General features: G+C 48.8%; 1 protein-coding gene across 6 annotated transcripts in view; it reads left to right on the forward strand.

The window, feature by feature from the left end:
* The window catches only part of PTPRF (protein tyrosine phosphatase, receptor type F), a 261,161-nt gene that overhangs the window by 174,539 nt on the left and 61,156 nt on the right, over nucleotides 1-25,466 (forward strand). For all 6 annotated transcript variants that reach the window (XM_021405410.1, XM_021405412.1, XM_021405414.1 and 3 more), the window contains exons 6-7: nucleotides 8,749-8,859; nucleotides 22,793-23,062. In XM_021405410.1, coding sequence (XP_021261085.1) covers nucleotides 8,749-8,859; nucleotides 22,793-23,062 — 381 coding nt within the window. The remainder of the gene's footprint in view (nucleotides 1-8,748; nucleotides 8,860-22,792; nucleotides 23,063-25,466) is intronic.

Genomic DNA, 25,466 nt, shown 5'->3' on the forward strand with positions numbered 1-25,466 from the left:
CTTTACTAACCCCCGAGAGTGTCACTCTGACTTTTACTGTGCATCAGTCTCTTTTTTTGTTTATTTCTATCGCGCTAATACAAGTTCTAGCTTGAAAAAAACTTTCTGCTTTTTTAGTTATAATTTTCTTCCTTTCCTCTTTGTACTAATGCTTCTCTCTAATCTTATTTGCATTCAAATTACCTCACCAGGTGGTACACCGATCAGAGGTAAGAATGCTGAAATGTGCCTCCAGTTGTCACGTCACTCCATCTCCTGTCTGCCTTGTCCCTTCTCCTCCAGTGTTGCTCATCTCCAGCTTTACTCTCAGCCCTAACTCTGCCAGCGCTCTCGCTCATCCGCACTCTCCCACTAGTGTGTTTATTTTGGTTGGTTTTTAGCGTGACTTCTTGTAGACTCATCCATTGCGATTTTGCACTGTTGAAAGGGGGTTACTCAACGGAAAGTTTGCAAACTGGAAAATGGTCCCCGGCCTCCGCCACAGGAGGGTTGGCATCTCCTGCAGCTCCTGCAAGGCTCTGAGCTCCCCGCACAGTCGTGGCCTCTGGGGTTCCTGTCTAGTGGGAGGGGGTGGTGTTAGATGGATTGTTTTGGTGTAAGTAGGTAACATTTTCACAAGAGAACAGTCAAATTCCCTTCTGCTGCTGACAGGCAAGAAACTCTAATCAGGAGGAGATCAATTCTTGAAAGTTTGAGCAAATCTGGCTCTGGGATATTGTTTGCATTGCCCATATTTGCCTTCCAAGTGTGCTAGCCCTGCACTGTGGCAGCAGAGGGGGGGATTTCTGCCCCAACCCTCCCTTTCAGGGCGGAAATGCCAGCGGTGCTTTGTAGCACAAAAATTTGGTTAAACAGATGAATCGGAAACACATCTGGCTGCTTTAAGCCTTCATTAATTAAACCTACCTAAGGTTTGACAGCCCAGTGTGCACAGTCGCTGGCTAGTTTTCAAAGCCTGTGTGCACCAGTAATGACTTTCCAATGGGAGCGTTGTCTTTTCTAGGCTAAACATTCGAAGCTGTCCCTTCAGATTAACTTCAGCGTGTTAATCAGCGCTACGTGCTAAGGCCCTCCCAAGTTCTCTTGTGAGTTTGGTTACCCCTGTTGACTGACCCCTGGATTTCTCGACAGAGTGACTACCACCTACAAACTGGCACAACCTCATTCGTTCAGTTCTCCCCTTTTCTCCTCTCCTCCCCTTTTCCCTGAATCACCGCTGGAAGTTAATAATCTGACTCTGGAACTGGTTCTGTTGCTGGGGGTTAATGTTTTCAGCTCCCGTTAAGTGATTTTAGAGCAAATGTGAATTGCCGTTTGATGCGTATTTGCATTAAGTTGCCTCTGTAGTAAATCTGGGTCAGGGAAAAAGACTGCAAACCTTATTTTGCTTTGAATGGGCTTACATATCTGTCATTCCTCCCTTTGGAACGCTCACGATTGACAGCTGTGATGTTACAATCTCCTTAAACTATTTCTTCATCTCCTGTTCCTATTGCAAATCCTAAAACGAAATGACAGATGGAATGCTAAGTAGCCGAGTGCTCCCCGCTCCCAGCCCGCGTGCAGCGCGGCCGTCCCGGGGCCTCCCCGCGCGCTCGCCCGGTCTGATGACATTAGTGACTCAGCACCAGAACCGCGTGGATGCTCCATACGTCCTGCTTGGGAACCGAGCGCATCTCTGTGAAACGGAACCATCCATCTCATGAAACATAACTTCCCCACACCCCCCACACCCCCCTTCCCACCTCCGTTTGAGTCCTGATGAGGTATTTGGAGAATGTTCTTGACATTATTTAAAATATATGTGTCCTGTTTGAATGTCAACGATGACATTTCTGTGAGAGCAAACAGAAGCCACGTGCTGCTCTCTGGCTTCTCCCAGAGGATTTCTGTCAGCCTAATGCCTTTTATTTAAAACGGAGGTCATTGAATTTCTAAAGATAACGACAGATTAGATGAAAGTGCTTTTGTGATGGTGAGGTTGTGTCTGTGTAGAAGTGACTGTTCTGCCATGTTCTGTACCCAGCTGCACTCTTGTTCCTCATTAAGGTAAGTTGGATGCTTTGGAATCCATTCATTTGGTCTGAAAGGAAGGGTGAACTAATGACTCTTAACGAACCCTTTTGGTAACGATGCTGGGGGTGGGAGGGCAGATTCACTTTGATTTAATGGCTGCTGTGAGTGTGTCGCTAGGAGCTGTGTGTGCGGAGCCCTCAGGAGGTTTGGGCACTACCCAGGGCCTTTGTGCCGCAGCAGCAGAGGACCCACTTTGCAGGGAGCAGCACGGAGTTAGCAAGGGGTTGACCTACAGACTTCTTCCATGCACCCCTCACCAAACAGCAGGAGATTTTTCTAACCATCTTGTTTGATCTTAGCACCACTTATTCGGTCCTTTCTGTCCGAGACATCACTGGCTTCCTGGAAATGGGAGGAGCTGCCATCTATAATTCAAAAGTCTCGGTTTGTAGCTTAACTCTTTACCCCTCAGGGACAGCGCTGGGTAGTAATTAAATCTTGAAACCCCTATTTGTTCATCAGAAAGACGCGGAGCTGGCAGGCACCCATCACTTTAGGCAATAGGTGACTGCTTAAGGTAACCCATAGATGCTATCAGCAGCTCGACGTTTAAGCATGTTACGCTCCTTTTATTATTTTCAAAGCAGAAAATAAGGTGTTCATTTCTAGCATTTCTCTGGAATTCAGCTCGCTCAACCGTGTGTGAAACCTGGCTGCATTTTCCTGCCCCAGGCTGTGAGACAGCAGAGCACGGTTGTGTTTCGGGTGGGTGCTGGACTGAGCAGGCATTAGATCTGATGCACATGAGGAGGTAAAGAAATACCATCATCTCAGGCATTATCCCTCTGCAGTCAGATTTATTTGTTACTTTGCTGTCACCGCAGGAAATACTGAGGTTCCTATTCATAAGAGTATTTCTTCCCAGCAGACGTCAGCATAGCAGAGGTCTGTCTGAATTAACTTTAGATCAGCTCACTTGGGTGTCAGAAACTGTCTGTCTGAGAAGCCAGGTAAACACCCGCACCAACTTCTGTGTATCTGCAGCTAAACCTCTCCAGTCCCGAGCGAACTGATCTAAATACAGCTCCAGTATTTCTATGCCGTCCTGAGAGCTGGAGCGTAAAGCTATCCAGAGAGATTAGAGGAAGCTAAAAGAATTTTACTGTCTTTTTGAGCATGTGTTTGTACATTTGATTGCACTTGGTATGTGAAAGAATTTTTCCTGTTGCTTGAGCTTTTTTAGACACACACACACAAAAAAAAACAATTTAAAAACAGGAAGATACGTTTGAGGAGCAGACAGTGTCAGAGGGGCGGCTGGGTGGGATAGTGCTGGAAAGGCTTGTCATGCCACGTTTCTGGCTGTCAGGCTTCAGATTGACTCATGTCCCTTTGGAAACACACACAGAGGTAATACTGTGCGTTTGACAGTGCTGTAGCTTTGCTTCTGATGCAGAGTCTCCCGAGATCTCCTGTACCTGCTGGTGAGAGATCAGAGCATCCTGAGGCTCCGCTGTCTGAAAAGGAGACCGATGTGCTGCAGAGCACACTGGGTTCTCTCCCTCCCTCTGCCTGAGTCATGCTTGGTGGCGGTGGTCGGGTGCCATCAGCAGCTGCCTCTGGTGCACAGGAGAGCTATTTCTCACCAGCATTTCCATCCAGAACAGGCCCCTTGCCTGCCAGTCACCGGCCTCTCAGGCGTAATGAACATAATGAACTCTAACAACAAAAATACATCTGTAGTGTGTTTGGTTGCATAATTGGCACTGCTGGTGGCTAGTGGAGGTGAGGTGCATTCATTCCTCTGTGACAGCTGGGAGGTGCTGCTGTTACAGATGACAACAAATAGTGAATATGGGAAATGCTTCTTCTCATTATTAGTGGCTCTTGCATGGCTTTGGTGTCCTTCAGCTTTTCACAGCTCCCAAAGTGAGTGTTGGTTGTCTTGGTCAGTGGCCAGGGTGTCACACTGCAACCCCCGACTGTCAGAGCTCTCACACTGTCCCTTTCCCCACTGTGTTCACACTTAGAGTTCTTGTCTCGGCTGGCCTCGGCTCTTGCTCTGCTCTGCAGCTCCCTGGATTTTATTAGGAGGATTGTTCTGTGGGAGGGAGTTCTTAGCAGAAGAGGGATTGGAACCCGGAGCAGTGGCTGAAGGGGTGGTAAGAATGCTGCTTCAGAGGGCGCCAGGTGGTGTTGGTTTGGGGTAGCCATGTGCTCTAGCATGCAGGATGGGCAAATTGTACCTGTTCCCAGCTGCCTGGGAGTAAGGGCCCTGGTCGCACAGCTCTGTTCATTAACACCTGCATTACAAGGGCCTCTGTGAGAGCAGACTGGTTCCTCTGCCTCCTTTCATTCCATGTCTAATTTTATAACCGGGGCAAAAGGTCACTTATTGCCCTTGAGCAAATACCCCGCTAGAGAAGCAGAGCAGCTCCTGCTGCCGGGATGGAGCTCCCGCCACAATGGATGCAGAGCAATAGAGCCTCAGAGCTGCCAGGCTCTGCTCCATACAGTGCTCTCTGGGTGTTTGTGCTCTGCCCCTGATGAGCTATGGAGCAGGATTTCAGGGAGATCAATTTGTATGGCAGCTTGGAGCTTTTCCATTTGCTTTGTCACGTAGAGGAGAGTGACAAGCCCTCCGTGGGGCAGCAGCACCCAGTGCTGCCAGGAAGTGGCCCTTATCAGGATCTGCCTTCCCCATGCTCTGTGCAGTGCACTTTTTAAATGCTTCTTTTAAACACTGTCACTGCAACTAATGACTCTGCCTCAGCACAAGTATATTTGAATAGATAAGTATCTCAGAGAGCTGCAAATGGGGATGCTGTCTGTGCCCGAGTTTAAAGAGCAAAAGAAAAAGCTGGGAGAGGAGAGTGGCACTGGCAGAGAGATAGTGGCACGGAGTAAAGGACCTGCTAGGGATGGTTGTCAGTCAACAGAGCCTGCTCCTGCCCTCAGCCCCAGAAAGCTCTGCCTTGTCACCATTCTCCCTGGCACTGGAGAGCAGCCAGGGGTTTTCCTCAGGAGCTGGCAGCTCTCAGATAAGCTGAGATGTGTTATCGGGAACAGATCTGAGCCGCAAGTGAGACTGACGTGAGGTGGCAGCGCGATGAGGGATGGCTGCCCCTCTTCTGCTGCGCCCTGCTGCAGCTGGGGAGCTGCAGAGGTCGGGTGCTGCTCTGCAGGGAGAGGCTTTGCTGTGATGTGCACATACCACTGCCGAGCCCCACAAGCTCTCGAGCAAGCTGTTCTGTTCTCTGCTGCTCCCTGTACACCTGTGCGCATCCTGATGGTAGATGGTCCTCGTGCATCTGCTGGAGCTGTGCTATCTGATTGCACGTCAGGCAAATGAGAAGGCACCTGGCACCGAAGCACTCGAGGAGACCAGGGAAGAAGTCTGCTGTGACATCCTGTGTGAACAAGACCTTACTCAGCAGCTTGCACAGCATAAAACCCAAGTAATGAATAAAAGTAAATCAGCCTGCCTAGCCCTGGTTTGCAGAGGCACAGAGGATTGTAATGTGAGATGTTGGCAGGGCTAGGAATAGAAATCAGGTCTCTACATCCCCAGTCCTTTGCGATTCTTGAAGCAAATATTTCCCTATACTGTTGAAGGTCTTTGGATGCAGCTTCCATGAACAACTGAGACAGGAGGTGCTCAGGATTCGGTTCTTCCTTGTCTGTGGGTCCTCATGTCTTGTCCAGCCTAGGTTTGAATTCTGCTGGAGGTGAAGCTATTGCCCTTCTCAGGGATGACTAGAGCAGCCTGCAGCATTTTACACTTGCAGACTTCTTCATAGGGCTCAGATGCATTTAGTGTCTCCAGTTTGCTGATCCCAACCATGTCTGAGCTTCTTAACTTTGTTCAGAAATCTCTGTACCCCGAGACACACTGTGCTCTCCTGAATCCGTCACTCAGATGTAGGCTCTCCTGCAAGACAGCATCCCTTTAGTCCCACTGCCTGCCATCAGCGTGCTGTGATTCTTCCCCTTTGCACCAACTGTTAGCTGTGCTGAGGGCTCTTTGTGTTTGTCTAATGATGATTTATCGCATTAACTGCTTCCTTTCTAGTTCAGATGAGAGGTTTCCTTCCTGCTCTCTGGGTTGTCTCCTGCTCCTGACATGCCACAGTTTGAAGTCGTACCGACACAGTGCCAGAATCCCTTGCCCAGTGTCCCTGAGCATTTGTAGACAGTTATATGTTACACGTTTACAGTATGATTCCAGGAAGCAGCCTGCTCTGGCTGCAGAACTGACAGGCAATAATTACACGTAACTCCGCTCTGTCTTCATTTTCTCCATCCTCTTTATGTTTTGCTCTTCTCCCTCCAGCACTGCTGTTGAGGTCCCTAGAGATCGAGAATGGGATGACTAACTGGCATTTAAGAGGCATGGTGATCACAAGATCGCATATGTTTAAAGGATATAAATACCGGTGATGTGCGTTCAGTGGCTGAAAGGGCCCTATCGAACGGTGTGTCTGCGTGGCAGTTATCTGGGGGTCTTGCTCTTTCCTTGGCAGGCGCTGCCGCCTGCTCCTGAAGCTGCTTTCAGCCCAGGGATGAGAGCTGCAGCCTCGCCCAGGAGGAGCCTGTTGGTCAGGGTGATGACATCCGCGTTTTATTTTTAAAGTTCGGGTTTGTTTTGCAGCATACAGCTCCTGCCAGCCCAGCCCGACGCGAGCGCAGAAAATGAACTCTGCAGCACATGTGTGCCCACAGTAATGAGTAGAAATTAGGAAGGGGGATAATATGCGGTGAGCTCCAGGAAAATCATCCTGACAGAGAGCATAACCAGGCTGTGGCATGAATTCCTTGAGGAAGTGGTGAAAGACCTATCACTCGGCGCATTTAAAATGGGATTGGACAGAACACAAGTACACTTACAACAGGGAGCAATGCTGCCCTGGCCCCCAGGGATGCACAAGATAACCTAATAGGTCTTTTCCATTTCTAGATTCTCTTGATTCTCTGTATCTTGTCAGTGCTGGGAAGCTTCCTCCTGCTCCACCGCCTGTCATGCTGCTGTCTGCTTGGAGATGTTTTTCACAGGCAGCATGTAGAAATTCACCGTTCTCCCCGAATTAAGCAGGAGAGCTCTGTAGGCTTTGGGCTGTGGGTGTCCAGAGAGCGCCAGGGCTGGGGAAAGCTGGCAGCTGCTTTTGTTAGTAGGTGGAAAGACTTCTGCAAACAGGCTTTCTCTGTCTAGCTGAAGCCTCGTTTCCAGCACTAATGCAACAATAGGGAGGGCTCTGTACATCATTTTTATTATATGGCAGAACCCAGGGAAGTTCATTTTTCCCAATGACATATAGACTTATGCTACAGTCTCAATTTATCCTTCTAAATAATGTAGGTGGCAGTGGTTGATTCACATTAGTTTTTCTTCTGTTCTGATGATATGAAAAACTGAGTTTGACCTCTGCAGCTTGAACCAGCGAGAAGGGGAAGGCAATTTCTCCAGCTATTCTCCGTGCCGCTCTCAGTGGTCGTTTTGAACCGTGGCAGGCAGAAATGAGTTCAAATCCTTACAAGCAAAGGGGTTAATGTTCTCTTTTAGTTCAGTATATGGCTTGTGAGCAGAGTTCCCTTCTTCCAGGCAATCCTGACCAGCAGAGTCTGAACACTTGGAGGCACTGCAAGAACTGCTGCCACACTGCCTGGGGGAAGCAGGCAGGGCACTGGCCGTGGGCTCCCACTGTGCCAGCTTGCTGTCATAGCATCCTGCTTCTTTTCTTCCCTTCACCTCCATCTTTTGGCCTGTGTATGGGGCCCCACTATAGGAATTTGGTGCAACCAGTTTTGCAGTCATCTGCAAAATGTCATCGCCCGTCATGGTCACTGCTCGGGTTCCCCATGTAAGTTGCTTCTATGTGTGCGCTCTAGCAATTACTGCAATTATTTCATGCGCCCCTTGTGGGTCTGGCATTTCAGGGATGGGATCAGGTCGCGTCCCGAGGAACCTGCAGGCTGGGCTAAGCAAATGTTCCTGGCCCAAGGCTGGAGGAGCTGCTAGGATGAAGGGAGTGTGGTTGTCACACCAGCACTGTGCTGCAAAATGGGTGCATTGCGTTGGTGTGCAATCTGATGTCTTAAACTGAGTTTCTAATCGTTTTATATCAAGTATAATCCAATCTGAAAGGACAAGGAGATCACCAGCAGAGAGAAAGCTGACAAAAGGCAAAGTGTTTTCTTCTCAAAAGGGGATATTGGCTGGGAGGAGGGGTGGGGAGATGGGACTCTGCCAGCTTCTGCAAGGAGGTCGCAATTTGTTGAGCATTTCCTAGGCTTTGTGTGCATCAGATAAGAAACAAACAGCTACAGTTAGTGGGCTTTGTGCTTGGCTGTTTTGATTAAAGGCTTATTAAAGGTCCTCTTATTAGACGGGAGTCCTATACCAAGCTGTAATTAATATGTGTGTATGTGTATGTTTTTTTCTTTTATTGCAGCAATGAAAACAAGCGGTTGGGGTGGTTGGAAATGCATCAGTAGCTGGTTCCCTGTTCTTTAAAAAAAAATAACAATAATCAATCTCACAAGCTTCTAACAGCAGACTGGGTACCTTGTGGCTATATGCTGGTACTCTGTGGGTCCAGGGAACAACATCACAATATATTTATCCAGGAAGATACTTTAAAAGCATGGGGCATGGCATTCCTTTTCTGAGGTTGTCTGTTCAATTACCAGGTTTGCCATAACCTGAATTGTCTGTGTCATCTTGTTTGTGCACAGGAGCTCTGCAAATAGAGAACAGCGAGGAGTCGGACCAAGGCAAATATGAATGTGTTGCAACCAACAGCGCAGGAACGCGTTATTCTGCCCCGGCAAACCTCTATGTTCGAGGTAAGAGCAGCTTCCACCCAAGGGGGTCTCTCTCCTCCTGCCCAAAGAGTTCTGGGGCTTTCAACAGAGGAGTGTGTTCCCTCTTAGTGCCACCATCGCACTTTGTGGATTGTGTGATGTGGCCATTTGCTCGAAAGAGTGGAGAATTGAGCTCAAGGGTGCTGTCCATCCACGCTGGGTTTGACTCATGTTTACTGGAAATCTGTTTTTGCTGTTTACACAGTGTTCTGTAGAATGCTGAAATATGGGCAGAATTGGAATTTCCTTCTCCCTTGAACTCCTTAACTTTGTGTCACAGCTGTTTTAATTGGGAGTGGGGGGTGCTTAATCCTCTTAAGTATAAACTAACCTCTGGTGCAGTTGTATAAAACCGGTCATGCTCTGATGCGCCAGCTGCAGGTGAGCTGGTATTTAGGCCTCTGCTTTGGAATGTATATCTTTAAAAACTGAACAGCTTTTTGGAGTTGTCCTAATCCATCTTATATGCATCAATGATTAAGCCTCTGGGTATTAATGGCTCACACTGGGAACTTGCTGGAAATTAGCTGCAATTCATGTAAAGTGATTTTCTAATCATTATGCTATGTTGCCAATTCAAAAATATTTTCAGCATGCCAGGAAAACTAGCTTTTACATCAGGATGGTCTCTTGCCAGTTTTCTTTTTCTACACAGAAGGTATTTGAGTTAGCCCGGAGAAAAGCAAGGGCTAAATCCTCTCTACCCTGTCTGTTAACTTCAGCAAGAAAAAAATAGTGCTGCTTCATATAAAGCTCTGTATAACCAGAGCCACTGGTTAGGAACCCCTGGGAAATGTGGTTATGGATTTTCCCAAGAAGAGAAAGAAGGTTCTTGTGTGGGTGCAACCATTATTTGCTAGGAAGTCGGAAACAGATTTTGTTTTCACATAGTAAGTCAACTGTCTAATAATAAAATCTCATCTTCATTTCTTCCTTTCTCTGTTTTGAAGAAAGAAAATACAATCTGTGCATTGGTTAATATGGGAAGAGGACACGAGCATGATCAAGTCTTCACATGATGTGTGTTTGCTTCTAGGGGTGGCTTCCGGCATTGTCGTCTTTGCTCGTTCTGGGGGACTGCTTTTCTATTTTGCAGCCTAATTTGGATTCTGGGAGTCTTTGGAAGACTGAAGTATCCAGTTAAACATATTCAGAAGAGGAAGCTGTGTCTGTGCGGTGGAATCATTCATTTCACTCTCACAATGTAATTGCGGATGATTTTAAACTCCCTGTATTCTTCCAAGTTCGTTTTTTAGGCAAGCTGTGTTAAAACTCATTCCGGATTGTCCCTTTGCACTCTGAGGGAAAGGATCCTGTCTGCCAGGTTGCTGTTGTTGCATAGGTCTATGTGGATACCCAGCGGTCTGCTGCAGCATCCATTTGGGGATGGTTTGCTTCCTGTGACATGCTCAGACTCTCAGTGCTCTGTTTCCTAAAGAGGTGAAATAAGGCACGGCAACTTCAAGGGATAGAAAAAACTCCTCTTACAGTGTTCTGATTTCTTACTAATGAATGCTCTTTATTTAGCAAGTGACTCCTGTGAGTCTGAGGGACGTACAGAATTTTACACCTGCTCCCTGCTCAGCAAGGTTCACCTGTCCTGCTTGGGCCGGGCACGGGCCTTGGGTGCTTGGCACGTGGGAGAGGATCCTGACGTTCACTGAAGAAAGCGTGTTCTTAGACATATGCCTTGCTGTTAACCACCATTTTCTTACACATAAATTTCTGGAACAAGCTTTTTTATTGCACATAATCTTTACAATGTCAGTCTCTAGCCTGTGAGATCCTGATAAAGCTCCGCTGTATATTTAAGACAGGATACCCCATAAATTACTATCACATGAAATTCTGTGAGTGCTAGGGCCTGGGTAGTATTTATGCTTACATCTTGTGCTTGCAGTTTATGATAGCTAATGTTGTACAAAAAAACACCTATTGTCGCTCTGATAGCTAATGACTGCAAAAAGTTAGTCAAGCCAAGAGAGTATTTTATTTCCTTAACAAGGAAGGAGAAAATGGAAATACCTTACTTTCTCACAACTGGAGTGTAGCATAAAGAATCCTTGGTGTCTTTTTCTCTTGTGATTGTCCTACAGCGTTGTCATTAGAAGGACCAGTGACTTCCTGTAGAACCCTTAGGAAGTGCCTGCATCTTTACTAGAGAAGATATTAATTAATGCTAGATTACAGCGGAAATTAAGTGTGTCTGCTGCACCACCACTGCGTGGTGGTTTCGTAATGATTGACCTCATTGTGGCGAATACCCAGGAAGTTGGCCACTTTCTGGGAAAGCACGGCTGAGCGTGCTGCTCTGCAGTGTCTGAGCAGCAGCGCCAATTTCCACCCTCTGTAATTCTCAGGAGCGCTTGTACCTGCTCTCCTTTGCAGCCTCTTGTTTTTTTTTAATAGTTCAAATGTTTGTTTGTCTCTTTGACTCTTGGGGTTTGTGTTTTTGATCGTGTCCTCCCCTTTCCGAGCCTCCCAGGTAATCCTTTGTGGGTGTGCTGAGCTAGAAAGCACATTAGCATCTTTATCATACTTTTCACACTAACAAAGGAAGATTCTGGTGGCGTAGAAGGAGCATCCAGGCGCTGCTCTGGGCTTCCTGTATCAATGAAAGAACAGGAGGAGGAAGGAGCCGGGTACACCAGCGCCTCATCTCTGTGAATCCTTCAGAGCCAGCACTTCTGCACAGATGGACTTCATTAAAAGTTAAAACATTTCCACACCAGGGATTTGTAAAGGAAAATGGATGCATTTTCCTTGAAGCTATTATTTTCATCTTACTAAGTGTGCTGGAAAGCAACCCTCAGAAGCTGCCTGTTTCTGGACTGACAGGTCTATCTGCTGCTGCTGCAGAGTGGGGACGGGGCTGGGGAGCAGCGCTGGGAGCGGGCTCCTTCCTGCTGCTGCTCTGCAGCCCCATGCACGCAGGGTAGCAGGAAACATTGGAGGAGCAAGAACAGAGCGAAAGCCAAGGACAGAGAGCATGCCAGGCTGTGGTGGCTATGTGGAAGGGCAGTGACGTGTTCCCAGCCTGCCCTGCCAGCACAAGCATGCTTGCCATGAATGTTGTTCCCACTACAAAGGAGCTCTAATCCAGTGGTGGTCCATGGCTATGTGTACCGCAGTATCTCGTAACAGTGATTAGATTTGGGACCTGATGGTGCTGCGAGGAGAAGAGAAGGGAATAGAAACATATGGAAGATATGATTCCTCTAATCCACAGAGCTTACTGTCTAATTTAGCAGCAAAAATCCTAGAAGTTGATTCAAGACATACAAGAAATTGATTTAAGCGTAGAAGGGAGAGTGGGCCTAGCGTGGAGAAAAGATAGTGTCATCTCATTGTGCTCGCTGGGAGTAAAGAATAATGCCATGGATTCACGTGGGCCATTGGGTTTTTCTGAATACATTTCACTCTTCATTTGCCTACAGCTTCAGGGACATCTACACAAAGAGGAGCATTTTCAGCTTAAGGTCTGGCCCTGTGACATGCCTGTGAAGGCAGTGGCCTCTGTGGATCTCTTTCCCTGTATGAAAGGTTTTTTTCTGCCCTTCACTTTCTCTTTCTGTGGCATTATTGTTTGTTCAATGAAGGAGATGAGCTGGAGGACTGTGTGTAAGAAAAACCTTACAAAACACTGTGGGGTTTGCAAGCTGTGTTCCCCAACCTTGCATACAGCAGGGAGCAGTATCCATGCTATTAGAATAGTCCTTCCAGGAGTAACAACCACATACTTAAACAAGAAAGCTGCTGCCCAGTTTTCACTTCTAGGTGCTGCTTTTCAGCCTCCAAGGCAGCTGCACAGCTGCTTGTAAAGAAAAGACAATTTAAAACTGAAGTGTCTCCTCTGCCCCCAGATCACAAAGCAGTATATGAGATTGCAGTAAATAGAAATGGTTTTACTGCAAAAATCTGTGCTTCCTCAATCAGCCTTTTGAAGGGCCAGGCTGGTATTTCATGTGGCAGCAGGGAAACGTGTTGGAGCCTGAAGTTTGATTCTCCAGTTTTCACTGAGAAGCCATCACCCAACGTGAAACAAGGGCTGCAGCTCCGTCCCCAGCAGCGGTTCTGTGCCCTCCGCAGGGTTTTGCACCGGGAGCTCGCCGAGATGGCCACTTGCAGCTGTGCGACACTTGCTGCAGAGGGGACCTTGTGTAAATAATAATAATTCTGAATGACTGACACCGGCCTGGAGCAACAAGACTTGGAGCCTTCAGAGAGGACATTTTGTGCTTATGTAATATCAAAACAGCTAAAATAGCAACGGCAGTCAAAGCTTGAGGGTATTGCCAGAGGAATGAAAGCTGAGAACGGTGGTCAGAGCAGAGCTGGAGATGTCTGAGAAGTGGCTGGATAACAGAGCACGTTTGTTCCCAGCTCAGCTCTCCAGGCAGCGCTCCGTTAAGCCGCCTCTCATCAGGTCAGATGGGTGACAGTCCCCGAGCAGTGAGGGGCACTGCTGGAACTCCAGGGCCCAGCAGCCAGCAGTGAGGAGCAGGACCAGCGGAGGGACACTGGTGACAGGCTGAGTTCACCCAGATCGCCCGGACTGCTGCTCTGGACAGCCTCTGCCCTGCACCATCAGAAGGCAAACCAGTCTGCACTAGAGGTCACGGAGCAAGCACCCCTCAGCTATTGGCGTGTGGCTGGGAAGGGCCCTGGGTCTGAAGGGCTGTGATCTCCGTGTGCCCCCTCTGTGCAGCCCTGACCACAGGGTGATGCTACGACAGAGCGATGCGACACAGAGCAGTGACCCCTCAGTGAGGAAAGCGCGCTCCTCTTTATGGGATCTCAGTATTCTTAACTCTTCTGTCCCCGGACGTTGCTCCTCACTGAAGCTACTGTTCTGATCAGAGTCATAGCAGCTGCACTTTGGGCAGAGGCATCTTTATTCTTTGCAAAGTCTTTTGGTAGTTAACAGTGAAATGCCAGGCTCAAGCCTAATTATTTGTAAAGTGACCTTTATGGAAAACAGAACAAGACTGGCTGGTGGCTCGGTGCCTGACAGCACATTACAGAAATGGATTTGGAAACCTGTTTCCCCCTCCTCCCTGCATGGCCTGCATAGACATCCGTGGAACAATTAGGTCTGCGTGTCTGTGCCGACTCAATGTCCACCCCCTCCCCTTTCATATCCACTTGCACAGAGGGTTTAGGAAATCCATCTCTGGTGCTCTGAGATTTTCTGCTCTTAATTGAATTCGTGGTGCATGTGTGTGCGCTCTGAATGGCAAGGGATGTTTGGGCGACCTGAATATCCTGTCTGTCTCCGGAATGGAATATACTCATCACTGTGGCAGGAGCACATTGTTATTGTGTGTAATGGGAGGTTGTCTTATTCTCCTGTAATCTGGCGTAAAAAAAGACAATCTGTCCTTTTGTTCCTCTATACCTCTAAAAGCTGTAAAAAATAAAATTTGATTTATGTGGAGTCCTTGAGACACAAGATGAGCTTTTAGCGATAAGCAGGAACAGGTTCATCCCCCTCTGAGGTTTTGTTCACCTCTGTGTCTTTTGGATTCCGGAGTGGCTGGGTTTGCCTTTATATTAGCATCTTGCATAGCACCAGAGGGATTTCAGCACAGGGCAGATGCTGGCAGTTCCCAGCAGAATTGCAGAGCCAATTGGGATAATGAACTTTCTTGTTGCTTTCAGGAAAGTATTAGTTTCCCCCTCGTAAAAGCTTTAGAAATACGTTCCTTTGTTTGGGCTAGCAATCTAAACTCTGACTTGTGCGTTCACATCCTGGCCACAGCCCCTGCCTTGTTTCAGGGAGCTGATGCCCGAGAATTCACAAAGCAAAGCTTCCCATAAGCCCAAGCTCATTCTTTCTGCAACGAGCAGCTGTGGTTAGAGTATTGCTGCTGCTGCAGAAGATGAGCATGTCTGCAGCCCAGTGAAAGCCAAAGGCAGTCAGCGTGGGGATTTCTGTCTGCAGAGCGCTGGAGCCATCTGACAGTCAGGACTGGCAGACACGTCTCCGACACAGCCTCGCTCCTTGCTGCTGTGCTGCTTTCACCTTCTGGGGCTGGCTATCCTCTGCTGGCACTTCTGTTGTGCCATTGCTTGCTTTGTCTCGCACGCAGCCCCGCGTGCTTGGGTGATGGAGCCGGGCAGCCCAGGTTTGTGAGAACAGGGCAGTAAGCAGGGTGGGCCGGGGGGCAGCCCCAGCCTTAACCCCCCACCGTGCCCGCTTGAGGGGCAGGTGCCACGTGTTGTCGCTGCTCAGAGCCCATTGTTTTGGGGGGAAAGGAAGAAAGGAAAAGACATCAACACCGCCAACAAAAAAACCAACAGCCTGTTGGTAAAACATGCCTCTTAGCTTAGGAGTGACATGGATGGAGAACTGGAGATAAGGCAGAATGTGAATGGGATCTGTAAGGAGACGAAACTTTCAATTTACCATTTATCAGGTTCATCTGAGATAAAGCAGCAGCTGTTTAAGCATGAAGTGAAGGGAATGGAGCGAGAACTTTCTGCCCAGGTGTTTCCTCTCTCCTTACAGCTGCTCCAAAATGCCCTGTTACAGGCTTTTATTCCCCATAAGCCGCAAATATAATTAGAGATTAAGAGATAATCTGGCAATTAGTGATGAATAGCAGGCCCCAAACCCGTTCCAGTTTGACAGACCGGAAAGCAATCTGTTTGAATTAGCATGTTTCACGTGTGTCTCCTCGCCTTTCCAACTCTAATCTCAAGTGTCAACATGCTGGGCAAGCCGGAGCCGCGATGCGGTGAGCAGAGCATCCTGCCGGGCTCCCCGTGGCAGCAGCACCCATGGCATGGGCGCCCTTCTGCGTGGGGCCGCCTGTTCCGGGGCTGCTGGAGCATCATTCCCCAGGCTCCTGCCCTCGGCCGGCCTCTCGCCCTTCGGTTACGCGGTCCCGGTGGGCGCAGCAGGTTGGTCCCCATGGTTTGAAGCAATCAAAACAACTGTTCCGCCGTTCTCTTCCAAGCTCCGCTGCACTTCACAGGCCACGCTTGTAGCTGTTATTGGCGGTTTGTTGCCTGGTCTGTGGCGTGTCAGCATTGGTTAAAATCTTGTCCTCTAATCGCAGGAAATGGCTGACTGTCCTGTGCACTGTATGATGCCACATGCTGTTCTCTAATTTGCAGCGTTTCTGCTGGAAAGCAAATTCCTCCCCCCACCTCCTCCTTCCCCCATCAGAAATGTGACTCATAAGCAGTCTTTAACTATCAAATCCACTTCTGTATTCTCTCAGCGAGGGTTCAATTACAGCTGATACGCCATAGATCCGTAGTTGGAGTGAGGTCACTCCTGCTAAAGAAATAAGATCTCCTTAGTCAATGAGTAAAATGCAACTAACCTTCTACTGTCTCTCCCGCAGGAACAAAAACTGGGACCTGCTCAATTCTTTCTGGGTGTCTCTGTCCTTGTGATTTCTTGTCTGTCTCTCACTCGCAGCAAAGGGTACCAATAAGGCTCTCCCGAAAATGAGCCCAGCCGAGCCTGCGCGTGCCTGTCACTTGCCTAATATCTCTCTGCTACGTGTAGCTCTTTGTTTGGAGAGCGGGAGCAGGTCTTCATGGTAGAAGATTTTCCATCCACCACTTGGAGCTTTTCTTTCACACTTGATAAAATTCGGATCGACGTGTATATGCTTTTCCTAGAGTGTGGTCAATGGGTTTAAAGTGCCTTTGCCATCGTCTTTATAGCCGGAGTGGGTGCGTGGGAGCGTGTCCGTCCGTGTGATGGCTGGAGTCCTTTGCTGTGTGTGTTTTGCACGTGTCTGTGCTTCCAGCACCTGGCCCAGCGCGGGGCCGCCCCGAAGCTCCCTCCACGTGAGTACGCGTGGGTCCCTCCGCCCGGGGCCGGCAGGGGGGCACAGGGGTCGGCCCTGCTCCGGGCCAGAGCGGTGCGAGAGTGGCTCGCTCCTGTCCCCGACACGGAGCGGCCTGTGTGCACGGTGGGAAGTCGTGGCTGACCTCTGTAGTCTTGTCTTGTCGTTTCAGTGGTGTGCGGACAGATGAAGCTTGGCCTGTTTTTACTCTCTGTGTTTTTCCTTGTCTTTTTTTATTCCCTCCTCATCTTCATCGCACTCTGCCATCAAACAAAACAAACTTTCATCTCTCAGATCAGCGAGAAGGTTGGTCCTTTTCACTTCTTATCCAACTACAGTACGCCACGTCAGATGGGACTTTTCCAGTAGGGAGAGGAGAGCCATCCCCAAAAGGGGAGGGGGCCCTGCAGACTCTGGCTCCCTTCCAGGCACGGTCACAGTGTGCCTGATGAAATCTGCTTACTGTTTGCTGTGACTCTGGTGATGGCATTGATATGTTGCTTGCATGTCTTTGTTGCTTGACATTTAAAATGCACAGAATACATTTTCCATGCAAATACCAGGCAGGATGATTTTTTTTCAAAGGTAGGGTGGGAGTAAGTGCATGCTGCTGTATGTGGGGTCCCTCTCTAACCCAGTACCTCTGCTAGATGCCCATCTAATACCTCTAAACTGCTGCTGCTTTCTGGCCGGAGTTCAAGAGCAGACTTTGGAAGCTGGCTCAGAGTAGCTCCAGCCCTCGACAAGCTGCTAGGGGGAGCAGGTCCCTCAGTTCCTCCTGTGGCTTTAGCAGTTTTGACTTTTTCAGGGGGAGCGAAACTTGATTTTGGTCTCAGCTGGAGAAGGACCTGCTTCTCCAGCTGCCCTCCTGCTGTCCCCACACTGGCGGTTGCCAGTTCTCCATGATGGCCAAGGGCCCTTTGTGTGAGTGGTGCCGGGGCAGTGTTTCCTCTCTTCTCGTCCCCGGGGTTGGGTCTTGCTTTTGCTGGCAGGAGAGCAGGGAGCTCAGGAGTGTCCTCAGCCATTCTCGGATGGCCCAGGGAGACATGCAGAGGAGCTCAAGAGATACCTCCCTCACTGAGGTGCTGTGCAGGTCCATCCACACGTGCTAGAGGAGAGGGATGCTCAGATGGCCGTGCATCCCGGGGCTGCTCCTGGGTGGCACGGTGGGAGCCCCCAGCTCCCCATGCATGTGCCATCAGGCAGCTGCGTGAGTTGATCTGATAATCATCGCTGGAACAAGTTTTAACAAGTTGTCATAGCAGTTGTTCCACTACGCTGCCTTTGCTCTGCCTGGAACATGCTCTCATTTAGATTGTACGGAGACATAGGGTCCTTGTTTACCAACTAAAAATAGATTTCACAGAAGATAAAATCACCTGGGCCCAAGACAACGATGGAAAATGAGAGCAAGGAGGAAAAGAGAAGAAATCAAAGCCAAAGCCTAAAGCCTCCCAGATATCAGTGCATTTGGAGCACCACTGTGGTGGTTCAGGCACCTCTGGAGAACAAACCTCTGACAGGGCACTGAGCGGTTTGGCCGCATACTTTAGTGGAGGGGAGGCAGCTGAGAATGGATATAAGCCAGCAGGAGCAGGTAATTTCCCATTCTTTGTGTCGACCCCTCCTTCCCACCCCACCAAAAATAGCCAGGTACACAAATATTTGATGTGAAGCCAGAAATTAGTTTCTAAATATTCCAATGGGATTTGCCGTACTTATAATTTGTTTGGTGCTGATAATTACATCTTACGTTTTTTCAGCTTTACTTAAAACTGTGTACTGCTCACCCATGCATTTAATTATTGTTCTGTGAGTGCTGCAAGGTTATTTATTAACGAGTTATTTTATCTTGATACAGTGGATCCTTTCTCTTATTCTCCTCCTTAATGTTGTGTTATTTTCATCAGAGAAATTTTGGAGAGTGAATGCAAATTGCATAGCTCCACAATCTTGCTCTCCCTTACTTTGCTATTAGTATGTCAGTATGCTGAATGCTGATGTGTCTCCAGTGCTGCACCACTGTAATGATATATCCTCTTTTATATGTGGTTGTCAGCGCAAATAATTAGACCTAAAAGTTATAGCTGAAATATAATCCAAAAATGGCAAGGCCCTGTTTTGGAAATTGTCTATAAAATGTCAGCACTCAAGGATGCATTGGGAGCATAAATAGTACAGCATTGTTTGAGCACAAGATTAGACTGTAAATGCATTTTTTCTGGTTCCAATTTTTCCTCTCCTGCTGTTGATTCTGTCAATAGATTGTGAGACACCAACAACCGCCTTTCCATTTGAAGTCCTTCCTTAAAATGATGGCACTAGGGAGAGATGAAAGGTGTCTACAGATGAGTAAACCGTGGAGACTTATGATCATGGTTGAGGATATCTCTTAAATTCACTCCTTCCCAACTTGGAGGAGGAGGTGCTGAGGAGAGAGCGAGTCTGGGGCAAGGCGGAAGTGCGGCTGCACTGAGAGCGCCATGCCCTGTGCATCCTCCTCAGGATGCATTCTCCTTGCCCATCCCTCTTTTAGAGCAGATCTCAGGTGGCTTCTCCTTGAGGCAGAGGAGGAGCAGAAAGAATGGAACATCAGGGCAGGCAGTGCCCTGCAACTCTGCAAGCTGGAGTCAGGGGCGTTAGCTTTGTCATTTGCTCAGCTCCACCGTGGCCAAGACAGCCAGCAGGGAGAAGCAGCTCAGTTTCCCCTTCCCTAGCAGCATGGTGCTGTTTCAGAAGCATGGGCATGCCTTCCTGTTGCTGCTGCGTTTCCTTGCTGTGTGCCAGCAGTGTCTCAGCATGCCAGAGGAGCTGACAGCACCAGCCTGAGAGCCTTGAGCACTCGTGTCCAGAGCTCAGAGCCCCTGCTCCTTGCAGACAGCAGCAGGGAGGGGGTTCCTCGCTCCTTAGGGGGGTAACGTCACCCTCAGAGGGAACCTGAGATCTTAGGAAGCAGCCGCTCCCATGGTGAAAGGAGCCGGGCAATCGATTGGTGCTCTTTGCTCTCAAGGCAAGGAGTGTGCATGTTAATGCATGCTGAATTATTAACGTTTCTCAGTCTCAACCTTTGTGGCCCATGTGTTGTTTGCTGCCCTCCATCCCCTCTGCATTGCCCCCAGCGAGCAGGACCCCATCTCCGCGCCGTCCTTCCTCCCTGCCCTCTGGGATCCAGGCACGGGCTCAGGTTGTACAGCACTGCTCACTGCTTGGGGTTCCACTTTGCTTTCCTGGGAGCACTGTCTGCACAGCGCGGCAGCACAGAGCCCTCACGCCGCCTGTTCTTGGGGTGAATGACAATGAATCACATTTTTGACAGTCTGCTGGTTTAACCAAACCTCTGAGTTATGCTATTGTCCATTCAAATTGTTTTAATATTCACTGTAATTTTCCCTCTACTGTTCTTGCAAAGCCTCCGAACCTCATCCTCAGATCTTGATCCAAAAAGAAGATGAAAAAATAAAAATAAAATTGTAAATTCTTGTCAAGAAAATTTTAATTAAAAGGGAAATTTCATTGCTGCAATAAATGAAGATTAGCAAAATTTTCAGCAGCATTTAAGGTGGCACCGTGGGCTTTACTTGCCCATAGATTTGACTTGTAAATTGGACAGAAATTCTGAAGAATGCCGCCGTTTGAGGGGTTATACTAATTTAAATTATTACCAGACTCTTGTGCGAGAAAAGCAAGAGACTTAAAGCACTGGCTTGAGCCAGAGGAATGTGTTAACGGTGCTCTGCAAGCTGCTGTGTGAGCTCTGCCAGCTCTCACTATTGCTAACTGACAGCATCTCCCCTCTCCCTCTGCGCTGGCTGGGATGAGGAGCTGCCATGTATCCCCCTGTGAGGATGAGAGGCCAGCAGAGCCCGTCCCTTCCTTTGGACACGCTCCTGCCAGTGCAGGAGGACACAGCACTGACGGGGCTCAGCGTGTCCCCAGGAGGGTTTTGAGAGCCCATGTGGGGTGTGCTGCCCCTGGTCTCACAGGGTTGGGAGACAAAACCTGCTGGTGTAAACTGGCATCCAACCTTCCTGCATGGCCTCCAGTCCTCCGACCTCTGCACTTGAGTTACTGTGCACTGTCCCTGCACATCCGTAGCGCCGCTTTCTCTCTGACTGCTGTGGCCTCCAGCGTCTGCTTGCCTGGTGCATGTGCATGAGCGCCCTGTGCGCACCTCTGGCTTTGTCCTCAAAGTTTGCTCTTTTTTGTGTGTGTTCATACAGCACGGGGGGGTGGTTGTGGTCCTTGGATGGGGATGAAATTTGAACAGCTGAAATAATTCGACACCATGTTCTTTGGAAAATGAGAGCGGACTCTTAATGAACGGTGCTGGGATGCTTTGGTTGGAAATACACGCCATCATGTTGAACCATTGCCATGTCCATCAGGTTAACTCTGTATTCTCATGACTGGGTAGCGCCTGAGTACGCTTTCAGTTCTGTCTTGTTTGGGGAGCGCTGCCCCATCAGTCAGGTAACGCCTCACTGGCGATCACTCATGTAGCCATTGATTTCAGATTTAATAATTGATTAAAAGAAACAACCAGCAAGACTTTGGATTTAGACATTAAAAAAAATCCAAAAAGAAAAGCAAGTATCCTTCCCGTGGCTGGGAAGGAGCTAATGAGCCCTGTTTTGTCACCGAGACGATGTGTAGTACACACACAATGTTGACAGCATTGTCTAATTTATCACGAAGTTTTAGCGCTGTTGTACATACTAGCGTGGGGTGTTTTGTCTTCAGTCTATTTCTGCAAGCCTGTTGGTTTGGGGATGAATCATCAAAGGGAGCGCTAGCGAGGTTAGATTTGGGGGCAGTCAGCTCGGCAAGTGGCACAGCCTCCTCCGCGGCTCGCCGGGCTGGCAGCGGCCTCCCCATCTGCAGAGAAATGACGGGCCCGAGCCAGCAGAGCTGAGCCCCTGGGGCCAGCGGTGCATTGCCTGCCCCACGTCTGCCTTCCCCCAGTGCTTGGCGCGTTCGGCCAGCCCCACTGGAGGAGCAGAACAGCAGAGAAAGGCCCCTCCGGAGCCAGCCCAGCAGGCAGCAGCCCTCCCTCAGGGCCACTGTTTGGAGGAGGAGGCTAGAGCAGAGCAGAGCAGGGCTGCTGGGCAGGACACGTTGGAGCAGTTTCCCTTTTTTAACTACGGTCTAAAATGAGCTTGCCCAGAGGAGACAAAAGATTTACCGAGTGCAGTTGTTTCTCTACCTTTGCTTAAATGGCCCCATAACACTAACCCTGAAGAAGGGGCCTCATTTCTCAGTGTCATTTTCCTGACAGGAATGCATATGGCAGGCAGCTTTAGAGCTTTATTGTAGCTGAGAGTTGCTTACAAATAAGTCTTGAATGAAATACCAATGAAATACCTAGCAAGGGATTGATATGAAGAGAAGCTGTGTAGTGAAATAAGGAGGAATACATCTCCCAAAGCACTGCCACGAAGGTTGGGATGGTTCTGCCAGCCCAGCTCCCTTCTGTCAAAATGGATATGAACTCACATCTGTCAGGATTAGTTCTCTCCTGCCCAGGAAGGTGATCTGTTCAGACCCTGACAATGTCATGCAGCTCTGCCGACTGTTTTTTCTGAGCCAAGGTAGAACCTGAGTTACATTTTGAAAGGAATTATATTTTATTTAGCAGCATGCATGTGCTAATTCAAAAAGAAGCCCTTCTGCTGCCCCTGCCCAAACCCTGCGGGGTTTAGGGGACAGGCTGGTTTACTCTAGAGCTAATAAATGGAGCAGGTAATGCCATTCTGCAGAGCTTCGGTGGGTCCTGCGCAGAGAGAGTGTGTGACTGGCATTTGTGCTTGCTCTCTAATTAGAGGGATGTAATTTAAATGGAGGAATGTTTCACGTTAGCAATATGATTTAAGAATGCTATGTGTGGAGAGAATGGACTGAGCCATCCCATAATGAGTTCTAATAAGACACCAGTGGCTGAGGAAGGAGAGCAAAGCATGCACAATTTGACAAAGCAGCTTTTGCACTCGGTTTTATCTGTCCTGAGGGATAGACAGGCAAAACTTGAGTCCCCCTTGTATACCCCTGCAGTGCAACTGAGTGCTCTCTGCTGGTTCCGTGCCCTACTAGCTGTCTCCTCCTTGTTTCAGTGCGGCGTGTTGCTCCTCGATTCTCAATCCCTCCGAGCAACCACGAGGTGATGCCTGGAGGGAGCGTGAACCTCACGTGCGTGGCAGTAGGTGCCCCGATGCCCTACGTGAAGTGGATGGCTGGTGTGGAGGAGCTGACTAAAGAGGATGAGATGCCCGTCGGCAGGAACGTGCTGGAGCTGAACAACATCATGCAGTCTGCCAACTACACCTGTGTGGCCATCTCTTCCCTCGGCATGATCGAAGCAACGGCCCAGATCACTGTCAAAGGTAGAGTTATTCCTTGTGCTTGGGTTTCAAAGACGTAGACCTTCCCCAGAGTGTTTTTGGGCGCAGCCAACTGACTGCAGTCTCTTATGACTTTTCCACCTTGCAAGGGAAGTTCCCAAACCCACAACTTTGTTTTTTTTCTGCAGACAGTATAATATTTGGCCTTTGGAGGCCATATCTTCTCTTCCTATGTGTGGCTTGTGCCACACTGTGTCCTGCTATCTCACAAGGGAACCTCGCTGGGGCTGTGCTCATCCCAGTGGTTTCTGGCTCATGCCTGCAGCTGCAGGAATTGCTCGGTGCAGGTGACTGTAGAAGTCTGCATCCAGAGAGCCGTTTGCACAAATGTTTCCTTTCCCTGTTGCAGTAAGGGCAGGACAAGGAGGTCAGCCCCACCAGTGTGACCTGCCTGTGGGCCTTCCCAGAGTGAGCAATTTTCTTTCTCTGTCAATTTTCTTTCTGCCCTTACTGCTCTGCTTGTTTCCCTCTCTTTCTTGTTGCAGTCCTTAAGACTTGCTTCCCGCTGCTGTTTCACACAGAACAGTACTGATGAATGCTGACCACTGGGGACAGGGCAGCCTGCCCAGACAGCTCCCTATAGGGAGGCTGAAGTACGTGTCCTGTCTTTCCCATCCAGGGCCAAACAGATTCACACTATCTCTCTCCTCCTTGCAGCTGATACGTAGCTTGGATGTCTACAGATGTGTCATCCTTTGAGTCCGTCTGGTCTCCCAGGCCCCCTCCTGCACTGTAGCCACCTTTGACACTGAGTCCCTGCTTGAACAAATCACAAAATTGAAACTTAGCCCCCTCTGACCTGATGATGAACAGCAAATTCTCTTTCCTGTGGTGCTGGTCAGAGGATGCTTTTAACCTCAGCCACACACTGCTCCCTTCACTCACAGTGCCCACTACTTGGTGGGGGCTGCTTCACTGCACTGATGGTTCCCAGTATTTACCCCTTTGTTCCTGAGAAGGCTCTGCTTAGCAGCTTTAACCCCTTGTCTTCCTCCTGATTTTTCTATCTTGATCTGTACCTTCACTCTGGACAGCTTGCTCCCTTTGTCTCCAGCTCCTTCACCCAGTGTTGCTTCTCCTGTGCTTTTTGGGAAGTAGACATTTGCAGGGCACGTGGGAGAAGCAAGATGACGCAGCACTGATTTCAATGAGTGCATCCAAGGCACCAGACATGCAAGGCTGCACACCCAAGAGCTGGCAAGAGCCACTCTCATGGCTCTCCAAAACCTGAGTTAGGCTGCCAATTTCTTGGTGCTGTAGGAAGTGTCTTGCTTCAGGCTGTAATATTGGGTGAGATACATCTACCGTCCATGGGTAATGATGTGGTGTCCTTTTGCGGGTTGCACATCCCTGCCTCCCATGCTAGCTCAGCCCTTACTGATTTTCTCAGTGCTTGGGTTGCAGTAGCACCAGAAATGGCATCCATCCCCAGCACTCAGGACAGGCATGCTCCTGTGCTAAAGAGCCTGTCCCCCTCTGCTGAGCCACCCAGAACCTGGAAACCTGATGGTTCTGCCAGAGAATGAAGTACCTGGGAATCTTCATTTGAGCTGAGCATTTTTTCTAGTTCCACCTTGTGCACAGCTGCATTACAAGTCACTAATGACTTTAACTAGAGTGGATCGTAGGAGGTTTAAACTTACTGTAGACTTTAATTCACTCATTGTCTTAAAGTATTTGTGTACTCTGCAAATCTCTCTCACCCACCCTCTCTTTCTTTGTTCTTTTGGTAAAATGGCAAATCTGGAAATGTTTGCTTGCAGTAGCTGCGTTCTCATTAACACTCCAGAGATGTCAGTGTCACAGAGTTCTTGTGTAACAGTTTGTTGTCTGGTTGCAGTTTGACACACCACCCAGTCAAATAGTGGATGTGAAAGTTGATGATTTCTCTGGCTGTATCTCTCCTGCATGTACCGTAATACTTGCAAGGCATTCCCCATCAGTCCATCTACCAGCACTGTCCACGAACTCCCTATGGCCTAGGATCCTGTCTCTGGGGAAGCAGCATGGCTCCAGATTCCTTGCAGTGCTCTGATTGCTTTACAGTATCTCATTGTAAATCAGCTGTAAACCTGGTTTCTGGGGCCAGCCCAGCCCAACCCAGCAAGCACCTTCCCACTGCCAGCTGAACCCCCATGACAGAAACATTCCTGCATCCCCGTTGAATTACCTTTATTTAGCCTGCTGCTGGTAAGTGCGTCAAGCACGTCTAATAACATGATTGCTCTGTTTATCCTTCCATTAAGAACCACTTCAAGCAATATATGGTAATATAAAAATGCATGTTCTAGAGTATGAAATGATTTCTGCCTTTTAAAGAAGAATGTTAATGGGAGGTGGCAGCTCCATTTTTATCCCCATGCACATTGCAGGGTTTGAGCTGACT

Source organism: Numida meleagris, chromosome 7, assembly GCF_002078875.1.
Source record: "Numida meleagris isolate 19003 breed g44 Domestic line chromosome 7, NumMel1.0, whole genome shotgun sequence".
NCBI lineage: Eukaryota > Metazoa > Chordata > Aves > Galliformes > Numididae > Numida > Numida meleagris.